Below are 23,789 nucleotides of genomic sequence, written 5' to 3' on the forward strand. Positions count from 1 at the left end.
ACTATAAGTAGATTATCTACAAGAATTCGTTTACTTTTGCCAAACGGAATGATGTTAATCCAAAATAAATTAGAAATATATCGGATTGTGTCACTAGTGTCACACGAGATAAATAAATCTCACAAGTCATGAAAATTCCTCTACTTGCTTTCAATCTCGAAAAAGAAAAGTGTAACATTATTAATCATATAACATCAACATCGTACATCATTATATTGCACTTTAATCGGTATCAATATAATCATGGATGTGTAAATGATACGCAATATTATATCAGTTTTATGATGTTTGTAAGCAGCAAATAATGTTATATCAGTTTTATGATGTTTATTTTAATAAATATCATATATAGAGATTATAATAGCAGTATATAATATACAATAAATCCACTACCATCAGTAATTTCTGAAATACTTGGTTTTTTTTTGTAGAATTATATTTTTAAACGAATATTTATATATTCAAAAATAATTCTTAATTTTTTTTTTAATAATTACATTTATTTTACAACACTTCAAAATTTTTCTTTTTAATAATAAATGTCTCAAAGTTATAGCTTCTTTATGTTTTAATATTTATATATAAGGTCTTTTTTTTTTCTAAATTAAATTCTTGACATATTAATAGCAATGAAACAATATTGCTGTAGAGAATACGATCTCTTTTATATAAGACAAAAATTGTGAAAAAGAATCAAAAGTTCTCCTCCATAAAATTAATGTTCTAATGTTGCAAGAAGAGGAATTTCACTATTCGTGTCTTTCCTTTTAACGGGTGATTCATGTGATCTCGAGAGGATGAAAGGAGGATTTATAAAGCGTGTATTTTAGTATGAAAACAAAAGTCAAATATATTCTGTATGACCGGTGGATATAGACAGAAAATATGCAGAAGAGAAGGATCATTATAAATATAAGATTGTTGTGGCACCGGCCAGAAGTGCCATCGTTCGAACAGGATTCTCAAGCTCGATTACGAATTAACGGTAGAAACGCATGTATGATAGTGTCGTACATATATAATGATTCATGCTTTGTGTTTTGCGATCAATCGTAGAAGAGTTGTTTAGTCAGATTCTTATTTCTCTCTCTCTCTCTCTCTCTCTCTCTTTCTCTTTTTAAACACTGCCTCATTTATGCGATATACAGCAACACGTTGAAACGTACGTAACTCTTCCTCGGTTAGGCGTAATGTCGCACACTTGTTTGATCCGTTTTTATCTTTGAAAAAGAAAAAAAAAAAAAAACAGGAGAAAACGATTATACATTAAAAATTTTGCTCAGCGATCGCGCATGTCGGTTTTGCGATTAATCGTTTATAAGGGCATTTGCGTGTACGGCCGCGCAATACGTTGATGAGATCAATAGCGGTGTTGTTGTTTGTTGTTGCATTTATAATACGCTACACTCGGTCGCTCGGCGGTAAACTTAACGCTACGCAATAACAATAAGTACGCAGTTAAGTGTTTGTGGAAGCGCAAGAAGATGTTAATAACTAATAATATATAATATATAAAAAAAGACGTCCGCGGTTACCTTTCCTTCTACTCTGGAATTGCTGTCAGATTCGACGCCAAAATCTCGAAAGTGTAAAACGAAAAAGTTTTTTTTTTTTGTCCTCGCCAACTTAATAAATTAACTATGTAATATCAGGAAACTTACAAATTATTCAGGAAGCAAGCATTACAAAAATGCCTGAATTTTCTTTGTGCATGTCTCTAATCTTTCTCTTTCTCTTTCTCTCTCTCTCTCTCTACCTCTTCCTCACAGCGCACACACGCACGCACACGCACACGCACGCACACACACACACACACACACACACACACACATTCAAGAATGCTGGAAATCTAACATAAAAATTAAGTACTTTGTTCCTCCTCTTTGCGCCAAGTGAAAACAATGCGTCTGGAAATAGGAAACTTACCTATTGCGATTGATTAATTATATCGTTAATTTTTATGATAAGAGAACATCATTATGTGTAATAACTAAAGTAATTATACATATATGTATGTGTATACGCGTAGATAACTACGTACATTCCAATATGAATGCGATGTACGATTATACACAAATAAATATGTAAAGCGAATGCATATTTACATATGATGTATGTGTACTTTGCGCGCTGTATTTGTGTGTGTGTGTGTGTGTGTGTGTGTGTATGTGTGTATGTATATCACAATAACTCACTGTATATTATTTCGCATTTAATTGCTTATCAAACCAGCCTTCTCTCTGATGAAATTAAATCCACAAATAAAATTAGCCAAAAGAAAAAGAAAGGAAAAAGAATCATTACAGCACATCCTGGTCAGGTACACGTATTCATCGATGTTTTTCTTTTGATAAATTAAAATCTCTTTGAATTTTATTCTCTTTCTCTTAATGACAAACTTGTCATTTTCCATTTCTAAGTGTCATTATCCAATGAAATTGGCAAATGTCGGTAATAGTTCAGTTTGTCATATAAATAACGTAAATTAAAAATGGTCTTTTATAGCAAAATGACTATGCCACGCAAGTGCCCCAACAATTACAGACCGACGCGTTACGAGGCGGTATCAAAGTTCCTTTTCGACTAAAAATATTTACATCATTCTCACTCACAATATCTGTGTATAAACAAGTGTAAGCAAACGCAAATCTAATCGAAACTTATCAATAATTTTATTCGCAAGATCAAAAGTATAAGTAATATCTTTGACACTGGGACAACAATTCGGAAATAGAAATGCATGTGCGATTTCCATTTCTTTCCTCATGAACTAGCAACCATCAGAGTTGTTTCGTGCATTCTGAAATACACGAATGTACAGTATACAGTTCGCTAACATATGCAAATTAGAAAACTTCTACGCAACTCTTTTAGAAATAATAAAGTAGCACTGTTCGTTTGAAGAGAAATTAAAAAAATTTAATAACATATACATTGTGCAGGAAAGCCTTTACAACGTCGTCTTTCATGTGGATCATCCGGAAAACATGGACTCACATCACAAATCCAAGTCCACGTACCAAATCTTAATAAAGTGAAAGGGTTCTGCATCTTTTTTTTTTCTTTCTTCATAGAAAGTGAAAACTTTGAATGTTGGATATCTAATAAATATTTGTGCTCAAAGAACTTCCTTCCTCGCTTGACTAGTTGGTCACGATCCACTACTAGTGTCCATAAGTAAATTGTCATGACAGTGCTTTGTATGTACAATTATGGAAGAATGATCCCGTAATGGTTAATAGGTTACACAACATTTGCAACGTGATGAAGCAAGTACTGGCTTTCTTGCGGGTACAAAAAAAACGCCGTCGTTTATTAACGTCGATTAATTATTCAATCAATTTCACACATACACACACACACACGCACACACACACGCACGCACAATCTTCGATTATTATTGATTAATTATTCGTAATGCCATCGTACGCTCTTAAACTCTTTTAAACTTATTCAATGAGCCAATTAAAATTAAAATAACAATTTTTTTCAACTTTTTTTCGAGGTGAAGGTACATAAATCTATAGAAATTCAAATTATAACATGTAGCACCCGCTCGCAAACAGCGGAATCAATCAATAGATTGATAGAGATCGCATCATTGCGCGAATATTTAAAATTATTAGCGCTAGGAGTACGCTATATAGAAATTATATTTTTATAAGAGCAAACAGATCTCTTATGTACCATACCTTCAATGGTGCCATAATTTGTCAAAGTTATGTAATATTTTGTATACATATATGTATATGTATATGTGTACACATATATATGTATGCATACTTAGTATACACATATATATATATAAATATATATACATATATATAAGAATATTGTATACATATATATACATATTATATACAGATATGTGTTAAGAACAATAATTAAAAAAAAAAGAAAACAAAACGTCTATTCGTCTATCTTTAACTCCTCAAATTCTATTATATATTAATGGACGTCACAAAAGAAAAAAAAACTTTATCCATATTTATGTCTAGTCACAACATAGGTTTATCAATTTTCAATGTTAAATAACAAAATAAATATTCTTCTTATTTAAATAAAGTGATCTTAATACGAAAATAACTTTTTTCTACTTTTGTACTCATAATAAAATCAAAATTTCGCTTTTAATCTCTTTTCTATTTTTTTTAAACAAACATATGGCATTACATAGTCTCATATGCCAGCATGATTATTGTATGAATGCCAAGTTTTCTTTTAAATCACAAGTTAATCGTATCATTTTCCTACAAACAAATTTTACGAATCAATCGTTTTTTTATCACACTGAAATCTATATAATTTTTACCCTCACATAAAATATAATGGCCACTTTATCCCGTTCTGAAAGCCAATACATAAAACAAAATTATTAAACTAAAAGTATGAAAATTTAAAAGCACAGAAATATGCGCGTGTATGTGGGAGTATCATCGTACAGACATCATGAATATCTAAAACAATTTGGCGTCGCGACATTTACTTTGATCCTTCTTGGATGACAATGTTCATATTTTTTTTTCTATGTTGTCAATGGCTATTTCTGCATTATGATCGCATAACATAAAATGACCCGACATGCCAATGAATATTTAAATAGTTTGTATGATGGACTAGCTTCAGTTATACGACTTGAAGAATGCATCCTTGACAAGTCATCGTATGTTTAGGCATATACTGCAGGAAGATCGTAATACGGATATAAACTCTTTCTTTTCCAAGATTTTTCGTTTATCGTGATTTTTATAAAATATCTGTTTTCACTTTTGTTTTGCATAAAAATCGATTTAAATTCCGCTTTATAAATTAAATTGCTTTGAAGCAAGCATAAAATTATCAAAAGAATCTATATCGTAACGTTAATCATATGGAAAAAAAAAAAATTATATATATATATATATATATATATACACATATACACACAAAGATGAATTTTCTAAGGATATCTACATAGAGTAGACATCTATAATATTTTACATATAAATAAACGATTAGATACATTTCTTTATAAATTATTTTCTTTATAAATTGTTATCGATATTTTATGCATATGCAGTTTCTTTGATTATTCATAAATTGTTATATATCCGATTGTATGATCAACCCACAGCATAAATGTTACAAATTAACTGTCACCGGATTTCCTTGACATTCTAGAAACCAGTGTCGCGTCGTGTGATCATAAGTAATGTCAACGGTTCCCTTTTTTTTTTTTTTTTTTTTTTTTTTTAAACGACAAGATATGATACAAAACATGTTTCGCGAAGTTTCTCATGGAAGACTTGGAATTTCTTTTAACATTGGGAGGATCCATATGTAATAAAAATATTGTCCTAAAAAAGACAGATACAGAAAATATCTAGCAGCTGACATCGGTAAATCCGTACTTTTATATACTCGCGAACTAAACGATAAATATATTTCCACGGAGAAACTTGAAACATTCTTTTGTAATTGATGTATCCTACTATCGGGCTCTGATGAGAGAATTGCAGTTCCTTAAGCTTCAGTCGACGCTACAAGGGAACTTTTAGGCGTGTACGCTGTCGCATTCGGATCCAAATTCGACACGGTACACCCCGGACAGGGACTTTCATTCGAACGTATTTTTGTTCCTGCTACTCTCACTTCACTATTTAAACGAAGCTTGGACGTCGCACAGGTTGGCGCTGGACCAAATGTGTCTTGTGGCATCACAGCTAAATCTTGCGCTATTTTTGTTTTCAATATCTCAATCTCTTTCTCTTGAGATCTGATTAAGCCTAATTTAACAGAGAACAGTATGATACAAACATTGCCGGCAATAACTGTGCAGTACAATAGATACGTATATATCCCTACTTTTTAAAATAAGTTCTTACTTATATTTCTTTCGATCATATATCATAGAAATATGTAGAGTATGTAAAATATATAAAAATATTTAGAAAAACAATATGTGTGTAGAATAATATATGCGGAATATATAAGGAACAACCCGAGTAAAGCCATTATTACTTACTTTCTCGAATTTCTAATTGCCGCTTGACCTCGCCGAGTGCCGAAAAAAGATCAAGTTTTATACGTGTTTCCGCGCTCAAGCTATTCTCCAAGTGTGCGTTTTTATCTTGCAGCGCATTTAGTGCAGCAAGTAGAATTTCAGACTCTCTATGATTCTCTTTACAACGCGCTGCATCGTTTTCCAATGCATTGCACCTAGGTCAACATGCGATGCATATATTTACGTATTGTTCATTTTGAATTATTTAAAATTATCCAACGCAATTTTTATATATATGTAAATACTCATACAAATTTGTATTCTTACCTTTCTTCCTTCGATTTGAGTTCTCGACGAAGATTCTTAAGGTCCTGTTCCATTTGAGATCTTCGACTTTTACACGCGTCAGTGCACTCCTGCCTGATAAGCGGAGGTGGTGGTGGTGGAACCGCGGAGCGTGCTTCCTCGGCGGCTCGTCGTGCCCTTCGTTCGGAGAGCAAGGATGCTTCGCATGCGGTACGTTGTTTTCGCTCTTCTGCGATTCGTTTTTCCAACGATGACATCGTTTGCTTGTCCAATTGACGGGCCGTCACTAGACCATGTAATCTACAATGTTAAAATTTATGTTACAGAATTTATATTACAAAATTTTACTTTCAAAAGATACTTTTTACTTTTAATTTACTTTCAAAATATAAAAATTTTCATTTCTCTCTGTATATATTATATTTTATCACAAGTTAAAATTATAATAAATATTTAATTTTGTGTTTAACGATGAAAGTAGTGTAAAATTCACATGTTAAAAATATGAAAGTAATATTAAAAATGTTTAACGAATAAATATTAACTAGATGGCTTCGTTTTTATAATTATTATATAAATTCAGAGCTCGACTCTCGTCATAAAACTAATTCACAATTATTAAATATACTCACTTGCTTTGCAATTGATCGTTATCATGTTGGAGCTGCTGAATGTCGCCTTTAGCTTGCCGCTCTCCGTTGAGCAGGATATTGATTTGCGATCGTAATTCTTGCTCCAACTGCCGACTTGACTGCAAATCTGATTTCAAACGTTTTATGTCCGCCTCGAGCCTGCGACACACCAGTAACCTATTTCAACGACAAATCATGCTGAAGAAACTGATAGGAAATCTACTAAAGGAATACAAGACGGAATATAGAGGATTCGATCTCTAAAAGCGAGATATGATATACCAGATTTGTCATTAGAGTTTCAATCTGTGCCTTTGAAAACATGTAGGATTATTAGCAGAATTTCTGTAGCAATTTATAATAACATGTTTAGAAGAGAAATATTTCTCTCGTATGATGTACCTTTGATAATAATCTTCTTGCTGTTTCTGTTGCTCTGCCGTGATGTCACTCGCATTTTTCACTTGTCGGGTCTTACGTTCCCGTTGGGCATTGGTACTAGATGAATCCCGACTTTCCTTCACGTTATTCCATTTTCCTGTTACCGAGCCGTTCGTTTGCGATTTTATCGTAGTGTGTCCGCAACCCTTGATAGACTTGTCTTTCTCTACTTCGTTTATGTCAAAATCATTTACAGATCTGTTTCAACAGATTGCATCGATGAATAGTTTCATATGCAAAGCTAAAGAGAATTAGATTTTAACGTGAAATCGACCATACCCCACCCTCTCGATGAGTTGTATGTCACTGTGTGATACTGTACTTCCATTACTGTGTATAAATTTCTTGTCACTTTTGTCCGATGGTGAACTATTTGATATATTGTGTTTATTATGCTGCTCTTCCTGCTTTTCACTCTTGTCTAAGGATTTTCTATGAGTACTTTTGGTAGTAGCGCTCTGTGCTTGCGATGAGACCTGGCTGCTACTATTGTGTACTCCGCCATTTTGTACACTTGTTTCTATGGAATTGTTGTTGCCTTCTGAAAGACCAAATGAAAACATTAAAATATATTTAATTATGGCAATTATAACAAGACGCGTTCGTTCGGGATTGATAATAAATACAAGCTACCTCTGCTCTTTTCGGGGCTTGGGTTATACTGTGGACTCATTTTGTGTGCTTGACTTTTGACGTGTTGTTCTAACGACGCAGCGACAGGCTGCGTCTGTGATTGCACCTGCGGTTGGATTTGCTGCATCGACATAGCCTGTTGCTCTAGAGGCAGTGCTTGCTGCAGTAATTGTAAATAGAACTCGTTCTCTTTTGCCACGTCTTTTTGTTTTCTCTGTCGAGCCAAAAACAAATCAAGATATGTAAACATCATGTGTAACCACGGCAATGTATCGCAGAGACACACATGTATACTTTATGATACATCGGCGGGAAGTTGTTCAAAACTAACCTGCCTCATTCTGTAGCCTACATAGCTCTTGAAACCAAAGCCCAATGTAACTACAGGATAGCCAATGCTGAAACGCGCGTTACAGAAAAATGTACTTGGAGTATGGGATGGATATTGATAGATTATTCTAGGAAATATGAAGCATAATATTTTAATGATACAATTTTACAAAACTAAAGATAAAACTGTTACCAATGTGCTGCAAACGGCCGACAGAGGTCTAGATGAAATGGCATATGACGTAAATCACGCAACCGCACTGCTGCTTCTATATATAGAAATAGTAGCCACAGCATCACAGTTGGTAGACACACTCCTTTATCTGTATAATACATTATGTTGAATTATTTTTTTATATCCATCAAAAGTCAAAATTCCCACAGTCATACAGATTTCTATCCTAAGTAAGCGAACTCTTACAGTATGCGGAATCATATTTTGATACATTTATATTGCATACACAGTCTTGTATTGTTGAAAACATTTATCTCCTACATACCTGTGTGCCAAACATATTGCACCCAAACATAAGTGCTGGCAGCAAAAAACAGCCAATGCACAGGGATGAAAAAGAAGCAAATCATGTCTGATGTGAGTGCAATACAAATAAAAAATACAGAGAAGGCCTGAAAGAGAGAGGAGAAATAATGTGATTTCATACATATGCGATAATGCACAACCTGTATAATTACGTAATATTGACAACTTACCAAGCCTTGATATTTAAAGGAATCGTAAACGCTTCGGAGGAGTAGCCAGAATGGCCACAAAAATTCAAAACGGAATTCCAAAATGAAGTCTGCCAAGATCACCATGGCCCATAGTAGAAGAAACTTCAGATAAAGCAAGGTACTGAAACAGACATAATTGTACTGTTTTAATACAGCGCTATATAGCTGGAGTACAATCTACAACACCAGTGCATATGTACAAATGCTACACACATCTATATTAAGAGCGTTATCGTGTACTTTCATTCAAAAGCGTTAAGTAAACATACATTTGGGCCATGAGATACACTATGTAGAATGACGTTATCAAAAACACACGGAGGACTTACATAACGCTTAAGACGTTAACGCTCCGCGAGGCAAAGAAAGAAACCGGGAAAGAGGCTGTGCTATCGCATCTAGTTTTTGTTATCACGTTGCCAGTCGCGAGTGTACGGCGGCACAGGGAGTCATGTATTGGCTACGGGATGCTGCATGTACATGGTACATAACAAGTAAATACGCTGAAGGATGCGTTGCGAAGAGAGACTAACAGGAAAACGCGCTCGGAAAGAACGCAATGGAAAGTATGGCTGGGAAATTCAACCAGATGAGTGTCAGACGAAACCAGAACGGCGTCGATTCAGCGTCGCGGTTCTCGACGTTCGCGCGCGCGCGACCGTCGCCGTTATCATCGCCATCAACACAACATCATTATTATCATCTTCATCATTATCATTATTATTATCATAATCGTCATCATTATCATTATCGCCGACGTTGTCGTCGTAGTCTTGTCGCAATGACCCACAACAAGCCTCGCGTCCTCCCGTGCGGGTGGAGGGAGGAGGGAAAGGAGGGCTCTTTTGGTTACTTTCCCGATCTCTCGCAGAAGAAGAAACGGCCATTCCCCGACGTAGGTGTACGCGCCAGGCGTACGCATATGGCGGCGTGAGAATTTACCTTCCGTAGATCCCCTCGGTGAGCTTGTTGCGTTTCAAGGGCCTCCGAAGCTTACCGCACTCGACATTTCTCCTCTTCATATTCCTCGGCACCTTTCACCACCAACCAGCTTAAGCGACGTTACTCGCGGCGCGCTTCAACGGGGGGGTAAAACGGAAAAAAAGCGGCCGCGACAACGGCGGACACGACACTCGCCTCCTCGGCTTGCGCGGGATTACACGCTCGCGTGTGCGAAAAAAAACTCGGACTCTCTCTCGCGCGCGCGACTTCTATCAGTCTCTTTTGTTGTCATTCGTCTGTGGACAGACCCGAGGTCTCACGGCGGTTTACCAAGCAGCTGATTGGTCCATCGCGGGACATGGCGCTTTAATCAGCGACGAGGAATCACCTGCCGATTATATTAATCGCGCGGCGCCGCGCACCACCGCGGCCGTCCCTGCCGTTTGCGTCGCGAAAATCGCAAGACGTTGTCGTCGTCGTCAAAAGCGGGCCGATCGCTCGCTCATTCGCCCGCCTCGTTCACGCTGCTTCGCTTCGCTCGCCGGTCTGTCTCTCTCTCTCCTCGCTCCCTCTGGCTCTGTCTTTCTCTCTCTCTCTCTCTCACTCCTTCCCCCTCGCGATTTTCCGTCGCGCGATGATTTCGGGCTCTCGCTACGAGCCTTTATCGATCGTAGATGTCTCCCAACCGTGCTGCGGTCGGTCCATCGGCTCGTTTCATTCGCGTTAGCAACGCACTCCGCGCGACCTGGCAACACGCGCGTTCTCCTCCTCCTCCTCCTTCTCCTCCTCCTCCTCCTCTCTGCCCCCTGTCGCGATCTCCTCCTACCCCCTATCCCGGCGCGCGCTCTCCGTCTCTCTCACTCTTTATCCCTGGCGCGCGTTACCAAGCGGGGAGACTTCCTTCCCTTTCCTTCCCGGTGACTTTTGGCGCAGCTGCATTCGAGAACCGTTACGGAGTAATCGCGGCTCGATCTCGCGATTACGAAAAGTCGCGAATCCCCATCCCGTGATTGAAGTCGCGACCTCGAGTTGACAGGGTAGATAGAAAGAAAAACAGGGAGCTCATCTCAGCTCAGTGCGTTGGAAAGTCGAACAAATGTCTTCCCGCCAAAAACTCGTCGAACGCGCCTGTCAATTCTCGCAGAGGAGGTGCGCGAGGTTAACTGTATCGGTTACTGTATTCACTTGAGATCTCGCTGCTGCGAGAGATATGTTGGATATCGAGAACCAAAGAAATTGTGCGTATAATTATATCCCTTTAGATTAAGAGAGTAATGTAAAGGAATTAACAAATATCGTATCGTTCGGTATACTTGATATAAATATATTCGCGATAATTTATTCCTTAGATGTGACGCAAAGACACGATTAACCTAACAAGCGTAAAAAGCCACAATAGTAAAATTGTCTTGAAAAAAAAAAAAAAACATGACTTTGACTTTAATAAGTGAAAACAGATGAAATCCCCTTTTTAAATCGATATTCAAAAATACATCAAATTAATCTTTGTAAGAATGTATTTTAATGTTATTTGAAGAGAAAAGAATATTGAATAAATTTGTAAAGAGGTTAAAGTGTAAACGAATGGTTTTTAACGTTTTTCGCAGATACTTGAAAGAAATAGTAGAATACTAGGAAATTTGTATGTTTTTCAACGATATGATACATGCAACTTTTATCATGAATCTATATCAAGAAATGATATCAAAGGTAGTTATAATCTATAAATCCCTACGCATACAGACTTAGAATATTCACGGAAATAGATTATATTTGAAATACAATTTTTAAATATAATTATAACCAATGGAAAATTGCTGATTCGGTCGAATCTTCGGAAAAAATTAGCTAATTCGGATAGTTAATTATTCTCCAAATTATCTAATCGAATTATGAATAAATAGTAAATAATTGAATTGGCCGGATATAGTTATCGACATCTCTAAAATATACAAAATTAATTTAATTAATTAATTTAATTTTCATAGGATATCTCCCGGACGGATGGGACATTCTCAGGCTCTACGTTACATACATATTTATGAATATTTTTCCAGTTAGAATAAAAAAATATGTACTGCTTACGCAACTATAAACCTGTCGGAAACGATACTTGTAGTATGATGCTGATTATTTCTTCCGTAAAAGCGTTCATTAATTATAAGATAGAGGACTTTACTTGATTGGCTGGATGATCGAGCGGCATGATGAATATGAATATCGTATATATATACGTATAGAAAAAAGTTGACCAATTGCATACAGCGCGTGATGCATGACAATAACGCGTGACGTTTAGCGACGTCGGCAACGCTAATAGGTTCTCCGCGCGCATATATCACGCGATCATGAGAGTCCGTTTGGATAAGCCTTTAAACGTCGTTTCCTGCTATATTTTGATACAGAATACGCGGAAGAGAGACGGGCGTGTCGTCGCACGCCATTCCAGGTGGCCGCGATTATCCTGTGGATTTCTTCGAAGTTTATCACGCTTGAAAAGTTCCTTTTCTTTTTCCGCCTTTATCAGCGGACTGACGTGAGCACGAGTCGGAACGAGTCGACGACGGCGTCCCGGCGAGGATGGAAGGCGACAGAGATTCGTCGGTCGATCGCAGGATGAAGGCGTACGGTCCCGTTCTCTTCGTCCTCTTCGCCTTCGCCGCGTACAACGTGACGAAGAACGGAGCGGTGGTGACGTCGTTGATCGCGACCGTTCTCGTCACGTCCGTGTTCCTCGTGCTCTTCCTCATCGGCAACGTGACGCTGCGGCTGTGCCAGACGTTGTTCTCGATCGTCACGCACGTGAGCCAGCACTCGGGCGAGAGTGTCTGGTCGATCGTGAGCTATAACTTCTCCCTGAATACCGCGTCGGCGACGACCGTCGTCTTCGGCGCGCTGCTCTTCCTCGGCTTGACCATCACCATACGGAGATGTCCGCTGAGCTACGCGTGGGATTTTGGTCCGTACGTATGCTGCCCGCTGATAATATTCGTCTATTGCCTGGCGAGGATGATCGATCTGGACGAGTGGGAGTCGAGACTTCAGTTCGATCTCAGTTTCATGAAGGGACTGGATTACGGCACCGGTATGGCGTATAGCTTTTACTACGGTTACCTGCGACTAATCCTACCGTCCACCGGCACCGCCAGCAAGAGCATAATCGAGAAGATTGAAAACTTTGAGGATAATCATAATGTCACTTTCCCGATACACAGGCTGTTCATTCTGATACCGTCGTCCGGATACATTCCACCGGATCTCAAGGACGCGTCCTATCAGTGGATGGAGAGCGCGCGGGAGCTGGAGGAGGAGAAACGCAGCCGAGCCGGTAACATCGGCAGAGTATACCGCAACAACGCCTACAAGATATATCCCGGTGGAAGAATGTCGGGTACCGAGCCGGTATACGCGGTGGTAGAAGGCGCGTCGGCTCTGTTAACGTATCACGAGGTACAGAAACACAATCATCCTGAATCGGTCGTGTACAAACGATATAAAAAGGAAATCATACAAATCTTCCATAAAAAACTATATGAGATCTTACAGAGCGAACCAGATACGAGAGATTTGTGTGAATTAATTTATTATGACGATTATGATTCGCAAGGAACCAAGGTCAATGTCGCCGAAATAATACTGAAAAGAATAGCCAAAATGAAAAAGTCCGCATGAGTGGTAAAACCCATATACGTATGCAAACGTTTTTTGTGATAAATTTTTTTAAATGTATATGTGTTTAATGATGTATTTCTAATATGGTCGAATGTGATTATATTATTCTGCATTGATACGTTTTGCGCTCTAAAGACCTGCGTTGCAGAAGAATTTATTAAAAACAGGATATAAGTTTGACGAAATGTTTAATGCCCAAAAAATTTCTTTTCAAAGAATTATAATATTAACAAAACTGATTTTATATATAAGTTTTTAGAGCGCAATGATTCAATTTATGATTTCAATTTGCAAGAGCATACATGACGTACAATATTGCGCAATTTATAAATGACATTCGATGTAATTTATACCGTTCTATCATTTTATTCATACAGAGCTTTCTCTCTTTTTTTTTATTCTGATTTTTCATACTTTGACCTACTTTTATAAATTTTAGCAAATTAGAAATGTTGTGATGATGAAACAAAGTCAAGACTCTCTTTAGATTTATAATTTTTCTCAAAGATGAAGGTGTGTGCCAATTCGAAATCATATTAACGCATAAGCATAAAATTTTATAATTTCAAAATTCGAAATTTTTTTATTTCAATATACAAATTTTATCATATACTGTTAATATATATGTATACATACGTATACATACATATATGTATGTGATTTAATCGGCTGTTCTTGGTCAAGAATACACGAGTACAATTTTTCTCCAGTCGTGTGATTTTTGTACGATGTACAAGATAAAAATAAAATGTATGTATAAAACGTATGTATCATTTATTCACAGATACACACAAGTCCCTTATGAAATAGATTACAAAGCGTCGCATTTTTAAAAGGAAGACATGTAATGCTCAATGCCACATGGACATAAGCACCTTCACATCCATGGCCGTTCTTTATATGCAAATATACGTATTATATTGGTCAAGAACTAGCGTCAAGAATTAAATGAATTTGTATATAATATATATGAATAAGATATGGCCTTCCACGTCCAAAGAGAACATCTTTTAAAGATTCATATTCAATTCTTAATAGTAAGACCACTGGTAAAAAGGCACAGAATTGAAGTGCGTTAGCCATGTGCAATTGTCAAAGGACTGATTGATTGACAATTTCCTCGGACATGGCTACGAACACATTTCGATCGTCGCGTAAACGATGGTGAATCGAATATTCTTCACATATCCATTTCGAACTGCTCAGCGGTCTCCTCGATCACCAGAGCGTCTATAATGTCACACAAGTATGAGAAAGATATTATTATTATTATTTTTCGAATAATGCACTATTCCATTTTATGTTATTTTATTAGAAAAAGCAAGTAGTGGACAAAATCGAATTGCAAGTATAAAATCAACTGACCTTTGTTAAGATTTTTGGCGGGATCCCTGGTGATGGCTGGTGTGTTGCCCTTCAACAATTCCGACGGTATGGTCAGCGTGTTTCGCGGCGGTGTTCGCGATATCGGCGAGTTCCGCAGGTTCATTAGAAACGCACGTTCGTATACGATGCGAGTACCTACGCAGAATTCGAGGATTTAATTATTCGTGGAATTTGCGATTGTAAGTGAAGTGAATTCCACCTTTCTTAGGTATGTGTTATAAACTTTCATTACGTATGAAAATATTCTTGAATGCCGATTCGATTGAGAGAACGGCTAAAGCCATGCGTAACAAGAAAAATTTTTACAGATATCTCGCTGCAACGCAATTCGTATTTTTATATGCAGGTTAAACCTGAAACTGTACTACTCACAATCAAGAATTATCAGATAAGGCCACAGTATTACCGCTGGACAAAGTATAAGCTGGTTTTATCAAGCAAGTTTAACACGCCGTAGTTTTGCAGGTGTTACGATTAAGATTCGATGGAAGAAACGGTTTCAATGAATTTAACGCTTCGTAAAAGTTTTTTCCTGATGTAAAAAAAAAAAAATGCAAATAAGATCGATCGGGACAATATGGAAGACTGAACTGGCAAAAGAAGGAAAATTTATAATAACGATGGAATAATGATGACACGCAGAAACGATACAATGGCCCGACAGTTATATGAAAAGCGGCGCACGCCGCCTATTTATACAAGTGTATTTCTGTACACCGACACCTTCCAACTTGAAAGAAGTGCAAGGGTCGGCGAGGATGCAACAAACATAATCGCAGAAAGCATGAAGACACGCGCGAAACAAAATCAACTGAGAGATCTTAAAATTTCTTTGTGTAAGTCACGTACGATTTAAGAACATTTTGGCTATGCAATAGTAACAAAGTTTTCACAAAATTAAAAAAAAAATATATATCTGGAATCTCAAATGAGTTTGAATCATAAAGTTAAAACATAAACAAAATAACATCTATAAAAGAAAATATTTGTAACTAATATTTTTTTTTTTGGACAAAACTGTTGATTGAATATCCTCCGAAATCAACAGTGTAAGGAACAAAAAAACTAATAGTTTATAAAATTAATTTTTAAATTAGATATCGTATAACTTAACATACATAAAATATAAAAATCAATTATGTATATCAAATTAATAATTTAAAACAAAATACATATCCTAATTATTATCATTTAGTTCTAGGATTTAATTCTAATCGTTAGCGTTAATCACTACACGATTTTATTCTATGAGAATATATTTAAACTTCAATTTCCAAACCGTTCAAAGATTCGCGTTTAACTTTTACTACACAGCAAAGATGGTAAAATTAAAATTAGTTTTTATGCTTTTGCCGATGTTTCACGCATGACATATACATCCTTAATCTGCAGAGCGTAACGTGAGTCTACTATTCTGTAATCATTCTATTTTTTTTAATATATAGTAAGTAAAAATAAATTCATGTTTTCTTAAAGAAGCTTAGGATTTATTTTGCATCTTCTTTATTTTGCAATTCAATGGATCAGACTACGCTATATATAAAATGCGCGAAAAAAAAAACATCATATAACGTAAAATTCGATCAGAAGACACGTGAGTGGAGGATGAAGAATGAAACTTTTTAAAATTAAGAGACATCTCTCCTCCCTCTCCCTCTCCCTCTCTCTTTCTCTCTCTCTCTCTCTCTCCTATTCAGCAAACTCGTAATTCATCAAGCTAAATCGTAAGAGGAAGTTCACCGCAGTTTCGGCGGCAATTCCACAAGAAACACGTTTCATATGCGAAGTGGCCGCGCTTGTTTATCGTCATCATTTACGCATCAAAGATGTTGGACGAGATTTATGAAGCGCTCTCGCGGTCGTGCTCGGTCTCGGCTAAAGTTATCTCGAAGGTCCAGCCGTTTCGCGCTGTGTTACCCTTGTTTTTCAGATCGCCGCGACTTTTTGCGCGCCGACCGCGTGCTGGCGTGGCGCGAGCGATAAACATTACGCGTCACCGATTACGCATCGGGCGACGTTCGGCACGCATTGATTCGGCCTTGGCTGTTTAACCGGATTGCCCCAGGAAACGCCGCGCAACGCATACGAAAGCACATCCAGTGCACGCGGCCTGAATTCACTCGTTTACCTGGCTTGCACTCGTCATTAATCTCAAATAAATGCCAAATGCGATTGTGGGGGAGGGGGGAGCGGGGGGAATTGAAAAGCCATATACATTGGCCCATAAATTATCTGTGTCTCGGTCAATTCTTTTCTCGTACGTACGTACGTACAACTTGTCTCAGCATTTTCTGCGCAAACCGGGAGATTATTTTTTTGGGGGGGAAATCTATAAATTGTCAGAATCGCGATTCGAAAGAGCGACTTCGGTTCGGTTTATCAACAATCAAACGTATCGCGGCACGAGTCGGCGTTTACCGTTTGCAAAGTTCTGACGCGGCTTTCTTGTCCTGCCATTGCGATTTCCTCAGTTTTTCTATTTGACCAAAAAGTTCATTAACTTGGACAACTTGTAGTAGCATCACCATGTCCCAAAAACCGGCCAAGTTTGTCGTTGGAAATTCTTCACCCGGCATCTAATTAATATTCTTTTGACTTTTAATCCTTCAAATGGCTGCATTTTCTGCGAGGTTAATAATCGGGCCTTTCCCGCGGCAGATCGCAGCTTACCCGCTGCTTCTTCTGGCAGTGCAACAATATCGCCGCCGGCTAATTCGGCCTCTGCAGACGCGGCCAATGACAGCAGTCTATCTGTCTCTTGTTTCAATAACTTCATAAAGCAATGACCATCTTTTTCTTCGACTTTTTCCACTTTTTGAACCCGTTTCGTTCGTCGAGCTAGCACTAGGTTCTAACTACTTTTGGCTGCTGATCAGATATGTTTTTACTAGTAGTATCGCGCTGTGATACGTCACTCTCTACGGTTATCGGAATTTTTTTCATTACGCTTTTTTGTGAATTTATAGTCGGGGGAGGGGGGGGGGCTCTTCTCTGCTTGGTTTTTCATTCGTGTTACCTTTACGACCTATTCTATACGATCCGTGGGCTTTCTACTATTGACTACAGGGAGCTGCGCTCGAAACTCGCGCATTCATGTTTTTTTCATGTTTTATGGAATGTCTTTTTATCTAGTATTTATATCCAGGTTGATCTTATCACGCGATAAATTGAGCAGATCTCGGAAAGAATGATTTATCGTTATAAAATAGTGATATATAATTACTTTATACTTTTCGCAATATTAATTTAACAGAAACAATAGAAGGGATTGTTATATCGTAGACACTCGAACTGTTCTCTTATTAAAACCAACAAAGATAAATAAGTCAGACTCATCGGTAAAGAGATATCCGTCAACAATAAGTCATCTCAGAACTTTATCTCATCTCTACCAATACATTGTTGCTGAAGCTTATTCGACTTCTCCAACGACTTTTTTAAACAAAACGATAAATTGTTCAAATTAATTATATCGAAAGCCTGATGACAACGCAATTTCTTGTAGAATTTTTTTCTAATTTTCAATTGGCTCGTGATAAAATTTAAAAATCAGGCTTCGATGATTAAAATCCACTTAAAACGTTCAATAAGTAAACAATAATTATTTGTTAACAATTAAAAGTAATGTTATTTATCACTCGACGTTATCGTAAGCATTGAAGAACTTTGAAATTGGCAGAAAAATTCGCAGGAAACGAAATGACGGGATACCAATACTATTTCATTCCGTTTTTTTTCTTTTTTTTTTTTTTTGCGTAATAAACATGTCTGCGCGACTCGCCTTCTCGACTCTTTCACTCTTCCTCTCGAAATGACGCGCATACGAAGAAGTATAAACACAAATACGATAAGTTATCCTTTATCGTTCGCTAAAAACGCAATAAGAGCCCGCATTCATATCTCGCGTTCAATGTCGCGAGTGATCCGACGATCTGAATTTCAACCTTAATAAGTTTAACCTTTCACCTTCTAGATATAGCATGCAGATATGGTACAATTGTTTCCAGTTAACATTCTTTTTGTTCTCCAACTCGAATAACCTTCTACTTTTCAATTTTGTGTAGTTTTTTAATTTTGCTTATATTAATACCTGCAAGAAAAAAAAAACAAAAGACTTTTATACTTTCTTTTGTGTATATAATGAAAAGATTAATGTGGCGGTTTGACAATAGAAAAAGAAGAAATACTACTTTTCGTGTGCTTACATACTCAACACATTATTTTTCCATTGTATTGAATAACCTGAAGTAACAGGCATCTTTTCACTATTGGATGTAGAACTTGTCCATACACACAAAAAAAAAAAAGAAGAAAAAGAAAAAAATCTTTCCATAATAGAAGCAAAATGCAAAATTAGTTTTTTATTGCAGGAGCATTAATAATCTATTTTTACTAATATAATTTTAATCTAAATTTATTTTCTATTTTTTCATTCTAATACTTGATAAAAGACGAAGAGCAAATTTGTGTTTTTTCAAGTTTAGAACTAGAAAAAAAAAAAATAATAAGTAAAGTCAAGTCGAGATTAAAGTTAATCTATGTCGACAGAAGTGGACATCAGAGGCTCTATTAGCCATTTTTAAGCCTCGGGAATCTCTGTCGAATGTCGGCTCAGCATATCGGTTACGGATTAACATCAAGGTCGCGCGTTATCGCGAACTGGGCGGCCACCGCGGGCCGAACGTGGGGATCATAACTTCGCCTGCGACGCAAAAAAGATTCGGATATTTTCCATACAGACGGGCGGCCAAACAAATTCGCGCCGAAACGCGCAATTACGTAATCGCTCGTGTTATCGAGTGAAGTTTCGCACGCGCGTGCGAAAAAGAGCGAGCGAGAGAGAGATAATCGCATGTCGCGCCGCCTCGACAACGCGTCGTGCGTAAATATCAACGACCTTGACTGCATCTTGCACGTGCGCATTTTGTTTGTCGAGGTCTCAAATGATTTTGATACTCTGGATTCGCAACGTTTCTGCTTTCTCGCGGATTTTTGCACGCACGAGAGTCACGACTCGTGGTTTCACGATTTTTTTTTTAATTATTATTATTATTTCTTTTCGTCCATCGATCGGCGTGAATATCGCTGAAGTATTACGTCTCTAATAACGTCCAATTCATACTCTATCGCGGAGGTCTGTCTGTCAACAGAGACAACCTGCGACGTAGAATTCCCCCCTCCCACCCCGCGGCAGCGTTCCGGGAGCTAGAAGAGAGAACAATACCGAGATGGGGGGGAGAAAGAGAGAAAGAGAGAGAGAGAGAGAGAGACGGAACGCAAAAGGAGATACACACCTCCCGGCGTCGTGGAATAGAGCGTGCCTCCGGGGGTGGACGAATAGTCGGCCGGTAGCTGGTTGGGATCGTGAATGACGACCCTCTTGGATGGTATGCTCTGGCTCTGCGTGGCCTGTCTGGCGATGGGAGACGCTGACATCTCGTGCAGTTGCGTCTTTTCTCTCGTGTCTCTGTTTTCACTCCGTTCCTCTCTTCTTTCCTTCGAGCACGCTCGCCGTGCTGACCAAGGGCGAGGATCCTCTTCGGTCTGGGCCTCTCTTGCTGCTAATTACCGACAAACGGTGGGGTATCTCGCCGAGTAGTACGCGAAACGTTCAAGGGTGAACCCACGCCGATCTTTCCCCGACGGAGGACGAAAGTCGCGGACGACGTCCCTCCCTTCTCGATCTCCCTGTAGAATCACGCGTCGCCTCTGGACGCGATCGTGATTAATGCGCGCAATTAACGTTGCCCGTCGATACCGTCGCGTGGACTCGACGCGACATAACCTATAAGACCGGAGCGACGGCAGAATGCACGTTGACTCGTCTCACGCAATGTGCCGCGGTGTGAGATAATTCGCGTTCGTTATATAAGCGTTCTCCATCTTCGCCATCCCCACCCTCTCGTTGAAGCGTTCGCTTGGATAAACCGGAGGAGTAGGAAGACAAAGCGAGTAAACTCGCGGAGAGGCGAGATGATTGGTGGACGAACGTGGGGGGGGGAGGGGGATCGGCATTAATTAAGTATTACTAAAGATAGCGAATTTTGGATAAATTTCGTGATTATCAGACAGATTTCGTGATTATCAGAGAATCAATAATTAAAGATGATTGATATTACGCTACGAGCTGAATGTCCAAATTCTGAAAGTCGTTTCTAAAATATCTCGAGTATTTGGACACTATTTTTAGGTATTTTTAAAATGAATTTAATTCGACAGTCCATATATATTTATATAATTATCAAATCAAAGTCATTCTTTATCAATAAAATGCGTAATTGATTAATAAATTAAAGTTGAATATTTTCGAAAGTGCATTGCACTTAATTTGAAAATGGTGGACGACGTTCAAGTTCTTGAAGAACTCTGGCGTTAATATTGCATTTTTACAATTTAAAATAATTATATTTATAATGTTTTTATTTCGTAGTTTACAATTGAAATAAAATAATTTATTATTCGGATATGTTATAAATATTTATCAAGTGTATATGAAGCACCAATCAAAGGGCACCCAACTCTTGCTTGCTCGTCACGTGACCCATATGGAATTCGTTTAGTTTGAAAATTGTCGGCTAGGCGACGCTGTCGGGAGAGTTTGTGCCAAATTTATATTTGCTGGTACCGAACACGCTTTTCATGTATTTGAATGCGTAAGAGGGAGGATAGAATTTTTACGCGTTAGCGATATTTAAACGAAACATTCCTACGGAAAAAGTGTGTGTTCGCGATGAATCCCTCAGAGCCAAGTGGCACCGAGACTCTCAGGTACAATGAGTTCACATTGGATGACACTGAGATAAGGTTATATACCAGCTTACTCTTGACAGATCAAAGCTTTTCAGTTATTTTCATTTATTTTCCGACATGCGTTATTATTCCTACATCGAGTTTGTTGTATATTGAGTAATTTCCTCTTTTTGAATTTATCTCTCTTACATGAACCCTTTCCTTTCAGTTCTAAGATGAAAGATGTGATTGACGTTCTCGCAATGCAGCGTGAAAAGAGAAATACATTACAGAAAAGTATCACGATCGATTATACGAAATCCAGCGATAGTTTTACCGTTTCACGCTTCATCTTCGAATGTGGTATGTTGACCGTGATAATGTTCTATTTCATATTTTAAAGAAAATCTTTAATGTCTAAAGAAAATCTTGAATACTGAATAATATATTGATTTAATTTGCTTGTTTCTACATATATATCTATTTAAATTTACATAATTAGAAACAAAAATATTTAGTGCTTATGTGTATTAAATTGTTATTAATTATAGCTATACAGTTACAAATATTATTTATAAATTTTCACATCATATTGGATATCCATCGTTAACCTGTGGGATATTCAATATGTTAACAAATAGCTTTTTGGATTATAGGTTTAAAATTAGAAGCTCATCCATTGACAATAGCCACTGCTGCAACATTATATCACAGATTTATTAAAGAAGCGACGCCACAAGGATATGACAATTATGTAAGGATATATATCTTTTATTTGTTATTATTTATTTGATTTTGATACAATTTCTTAATTTTTGTTATAACATACTTTTGCATAACATTATTATTTAAAAATATTATTTATTCAGTTTATACGTTACTGTTATATCTGTTCACTATTTGATTTTATCTCTGATATTTATATATTAGAACTTTGATTATATTATATTTTTTTGTTTATATTTTAAAGATTTTTTTATCAATTTTTTTTTTATATTGATGTTGAGGATTAAGTGAAGTTCATCTTAAAATCTTCAAAACAATTATCTTAAAATATTATAATTAATTTTTTCATCATTAATTGTTTTCTGTCTTTGTTTGTATTTAGCTGTTAATCTTTTTACGTTATATGATTATAATAATTGTTTTGAAATCGTGATAAGTATAAGTTTTTTTTTTTTAGTTAATAGCTGCGACTTGTCTGTACTTGGCTGGCAAGGTAAAGGACGATACGCTGAAGATAAGAGATGTAATGAATGTATCCTACAATACACTTCACAGGGGATCTCAGCCGCTCGATCTCGGAGATCAGTATTGGAGTATGAGAGATGCAATTGTACAAGCCGAACTTTTGATTATGAGGATGCTCAAATTTCAAGTCACGCCGGTGCATCCGCATAAAGTAAAGCATTATATATTTAGATAAAAAATAATATTAATGTATATACGTAATGATGAAATACATCAAACAATGATGTATGAAATTACATGATATATCATCTTGTAGTATATGCTTCATTATCTACGATCCTTGCAAGCTTGGTTTGGTGAAGAGGAATGGTCAAAGTATCCGGTTGCTAAAACTAGCATGGCGTTGTTGCAAGATTTTCATCATTCCCCAGCCATTCTTGACTATCCACCGAATTTAATAGCGATAGCTTGTATCAATCTGTCACTGCAAATTTATGGTGTAGTTGTACCTTTGATGGACGAGTGTGATCAACAGCCATGGTTCAACGTAAGTGCTGTGTGTCTCAACATTAATTTATATTTACATCAGATAATGACGCATATTTATTACTATCAGGTATTCTGCAAGGATTTGGCGAGGGACAAACTATGGGAAATTATGGAAAAAGTTATGGCGGCGTACGATGACGAGCCTGAAACGAGAGACAATTAATAAGCGCGTGTCTGTATCTATTGCAATAATAAAACGTATTTTATCAATTGCAAGCTGTAAGCAGACTTTTTTTTTAATTAGAAGGTACATTCGTGATTCG

The 23,789-nt window shown here is 37.2% G+C and overlaps 4 protein-coding genes across 13 annotated transcripts; 2 read left to right on the forward strand and 2 right to left on the reverse strand.

Annotated features, from left to right (window-relative positions):
* Nucleotides 1-824: 824 nt before the first annotated feature.
* Nucleotides 825-10,640, reverse strand: LOC105425035 (macoilin). Of its 3 annotated transcripts, none has more exons than XM_011635570.3 (12): nt 10,000-10,640; nt 9,037-9,178; nt 8,826-8,952; nt 8,519-8,648; nt 8,327-8,393; nt 7,993-8,209; nt 7,642-7,903; nt 7,324-7,560; nt 6,922-7,098; nt 6,311-6,589; nt 6,005-6,198; nt 825-5,765 (listed from the first exon to the last, which is right to left on the reverse strand). In XM_011635570.3, exons 1-12 carry the CDS (start codon nt 10,077-10,079, stop codon nt 5,503-5,505), a joined length of 2,175 nt encoding a protein of 724 aa, XP_011633872.1. In that variant the 5' UTR covers nt 10,080-10,640; the 3' UTR covers nt 825-5,502. The 3 variants fall into 3 exon arrangements, with proteins under 3 accessions (XP_011633872.1, XP_011633873.1, XP_011633874.1); XM_011635571.3 differs by having other exon boundaries at nt 7,996-8,209; nt 10,000-10,638; XM_011635572.3 differs by having other exon boundaries at nt 6,922-7,080; nt 10,000-10,635.
* Nucleotides 10,641-11,006: 366 nt separating this feature from the next.
* On the forward strand, nt 11,007-14,917 carry Sting (transmembrane protein sting). Of its 6 annotated transcripts, none has more exons than XM_089083145.1 (3): nt 11,007-11,709; nt 11,988-13,689; nt 14,456-14,917. In XM_089083145.1, the coding sequence occupies exon 2, from the start codon at nt 12,580-12,582 to the stop codon at nt 13,669-13,671; it is 1,092 nt and encodes a 363-aa protein (XP_088939271.1). In that variant the 5' UTR covers nt 11,007-11,709; nt 11,988-12,579; the 3' UTR covers nt 13,672-13,689; nt 14,456-14,917. The 6 variants fall into 6 exon arrangements, with proteins under 6 accessions (XP_088939271.1, XP_088939250.1, XP_088939244.1 ...); XM_089083124.1 differs by lacking the exon at nt 14,456-14,917 and having other exon boundaries at nt 11,007-11,237; nt 11,349-11,709; nt 11,988-14,433; XM_089083118.1 differs by lacking the exon at nt 14,456-14,917 and having other exon boundaries at nt 11,007-11,237; nt 11,607-11,709; nt 11,988-14,433.
* Nucleotides 14,423-20,923, reverse strand: Thor (eukaryotic translation initiation factor 4E binding protein thor). The gene is made up of 3 exons (XM_011635568.3): nt 20,352-20,923; nt 15,037-15,192; nt 14,423-14,901 (listed from the first exon to the last, which is right to left on the reverse strand). The coding sequence occupies exons 1-3, from the start codon at nt 20,491-20,493 to the stop codon at nt 14,852-14,854; spliced, it is 348 nt and encodes a 115-aa protein (XP_011633870.2). The 5' UTR covers nt 20,494-20,923; the 3' UTR covers nt 14,423-14,851.
* On the forward strand, nt 15,123-23,742 carry koko (cyclin Q). 3 transcript variants are annotated; one of them, XM_011635565.2, is made up of 7 exons: nt 15,123-15,265; nt 15,366-15,893; nt 22,016-22,149; nt 22,443-22,540; nt 22,970-23,188; nt 23,294-23,524; nt 23,594-23,742. In XM_011635565.2, exons 3-7 carry the CDS (start codon nt 22,023-22,025, stop codon nt 23,687-23,689), a joined length of 771 nt encoding a protein of 256 aa, XP_011633867.1. In that variant the 5' UTR covers nt 15,123-15,265; nt 15,366-15,893; nt 22,016-22,022; the 3' UTR covers nt 23,690-23,742. The 3 variants fall into 3 exon arrangements, with proteins under 3 accessions (XP_011633867.1, XP_011633866.1, XP_011633864.1); XM_011635564.3 differs by lacking the exons at nt 15,123-15,265; nt 15,366-15,893 and adding an exon at nt 21,577-21,825; XM_011635562.3 differs by lacking the exons at nt 15,123-15,265; nt 15,366-15,893 and adding an exon at nt 21,597-21,861.
* Nucleotides 23,743-23,789: the final 47 nt, after the last annotated feature.

Source organism: Pogonomyrmex barbatus, unplaced genomic scaffold (genome assembly GCF_055798465.1).
Source record: "Pogonomyrmex barbatus isolate J1 unplaced genomic scaffold, ASM5579846v1 scaffold1, whole genome shotgun sequence".
Lineage (NCBI taxonomy): Eukaryota > Metazoa > Arthropoda > Insecta > Hymenoptera > Formicidae > Pogonomyrmex > Pogonomyrmex barbatus.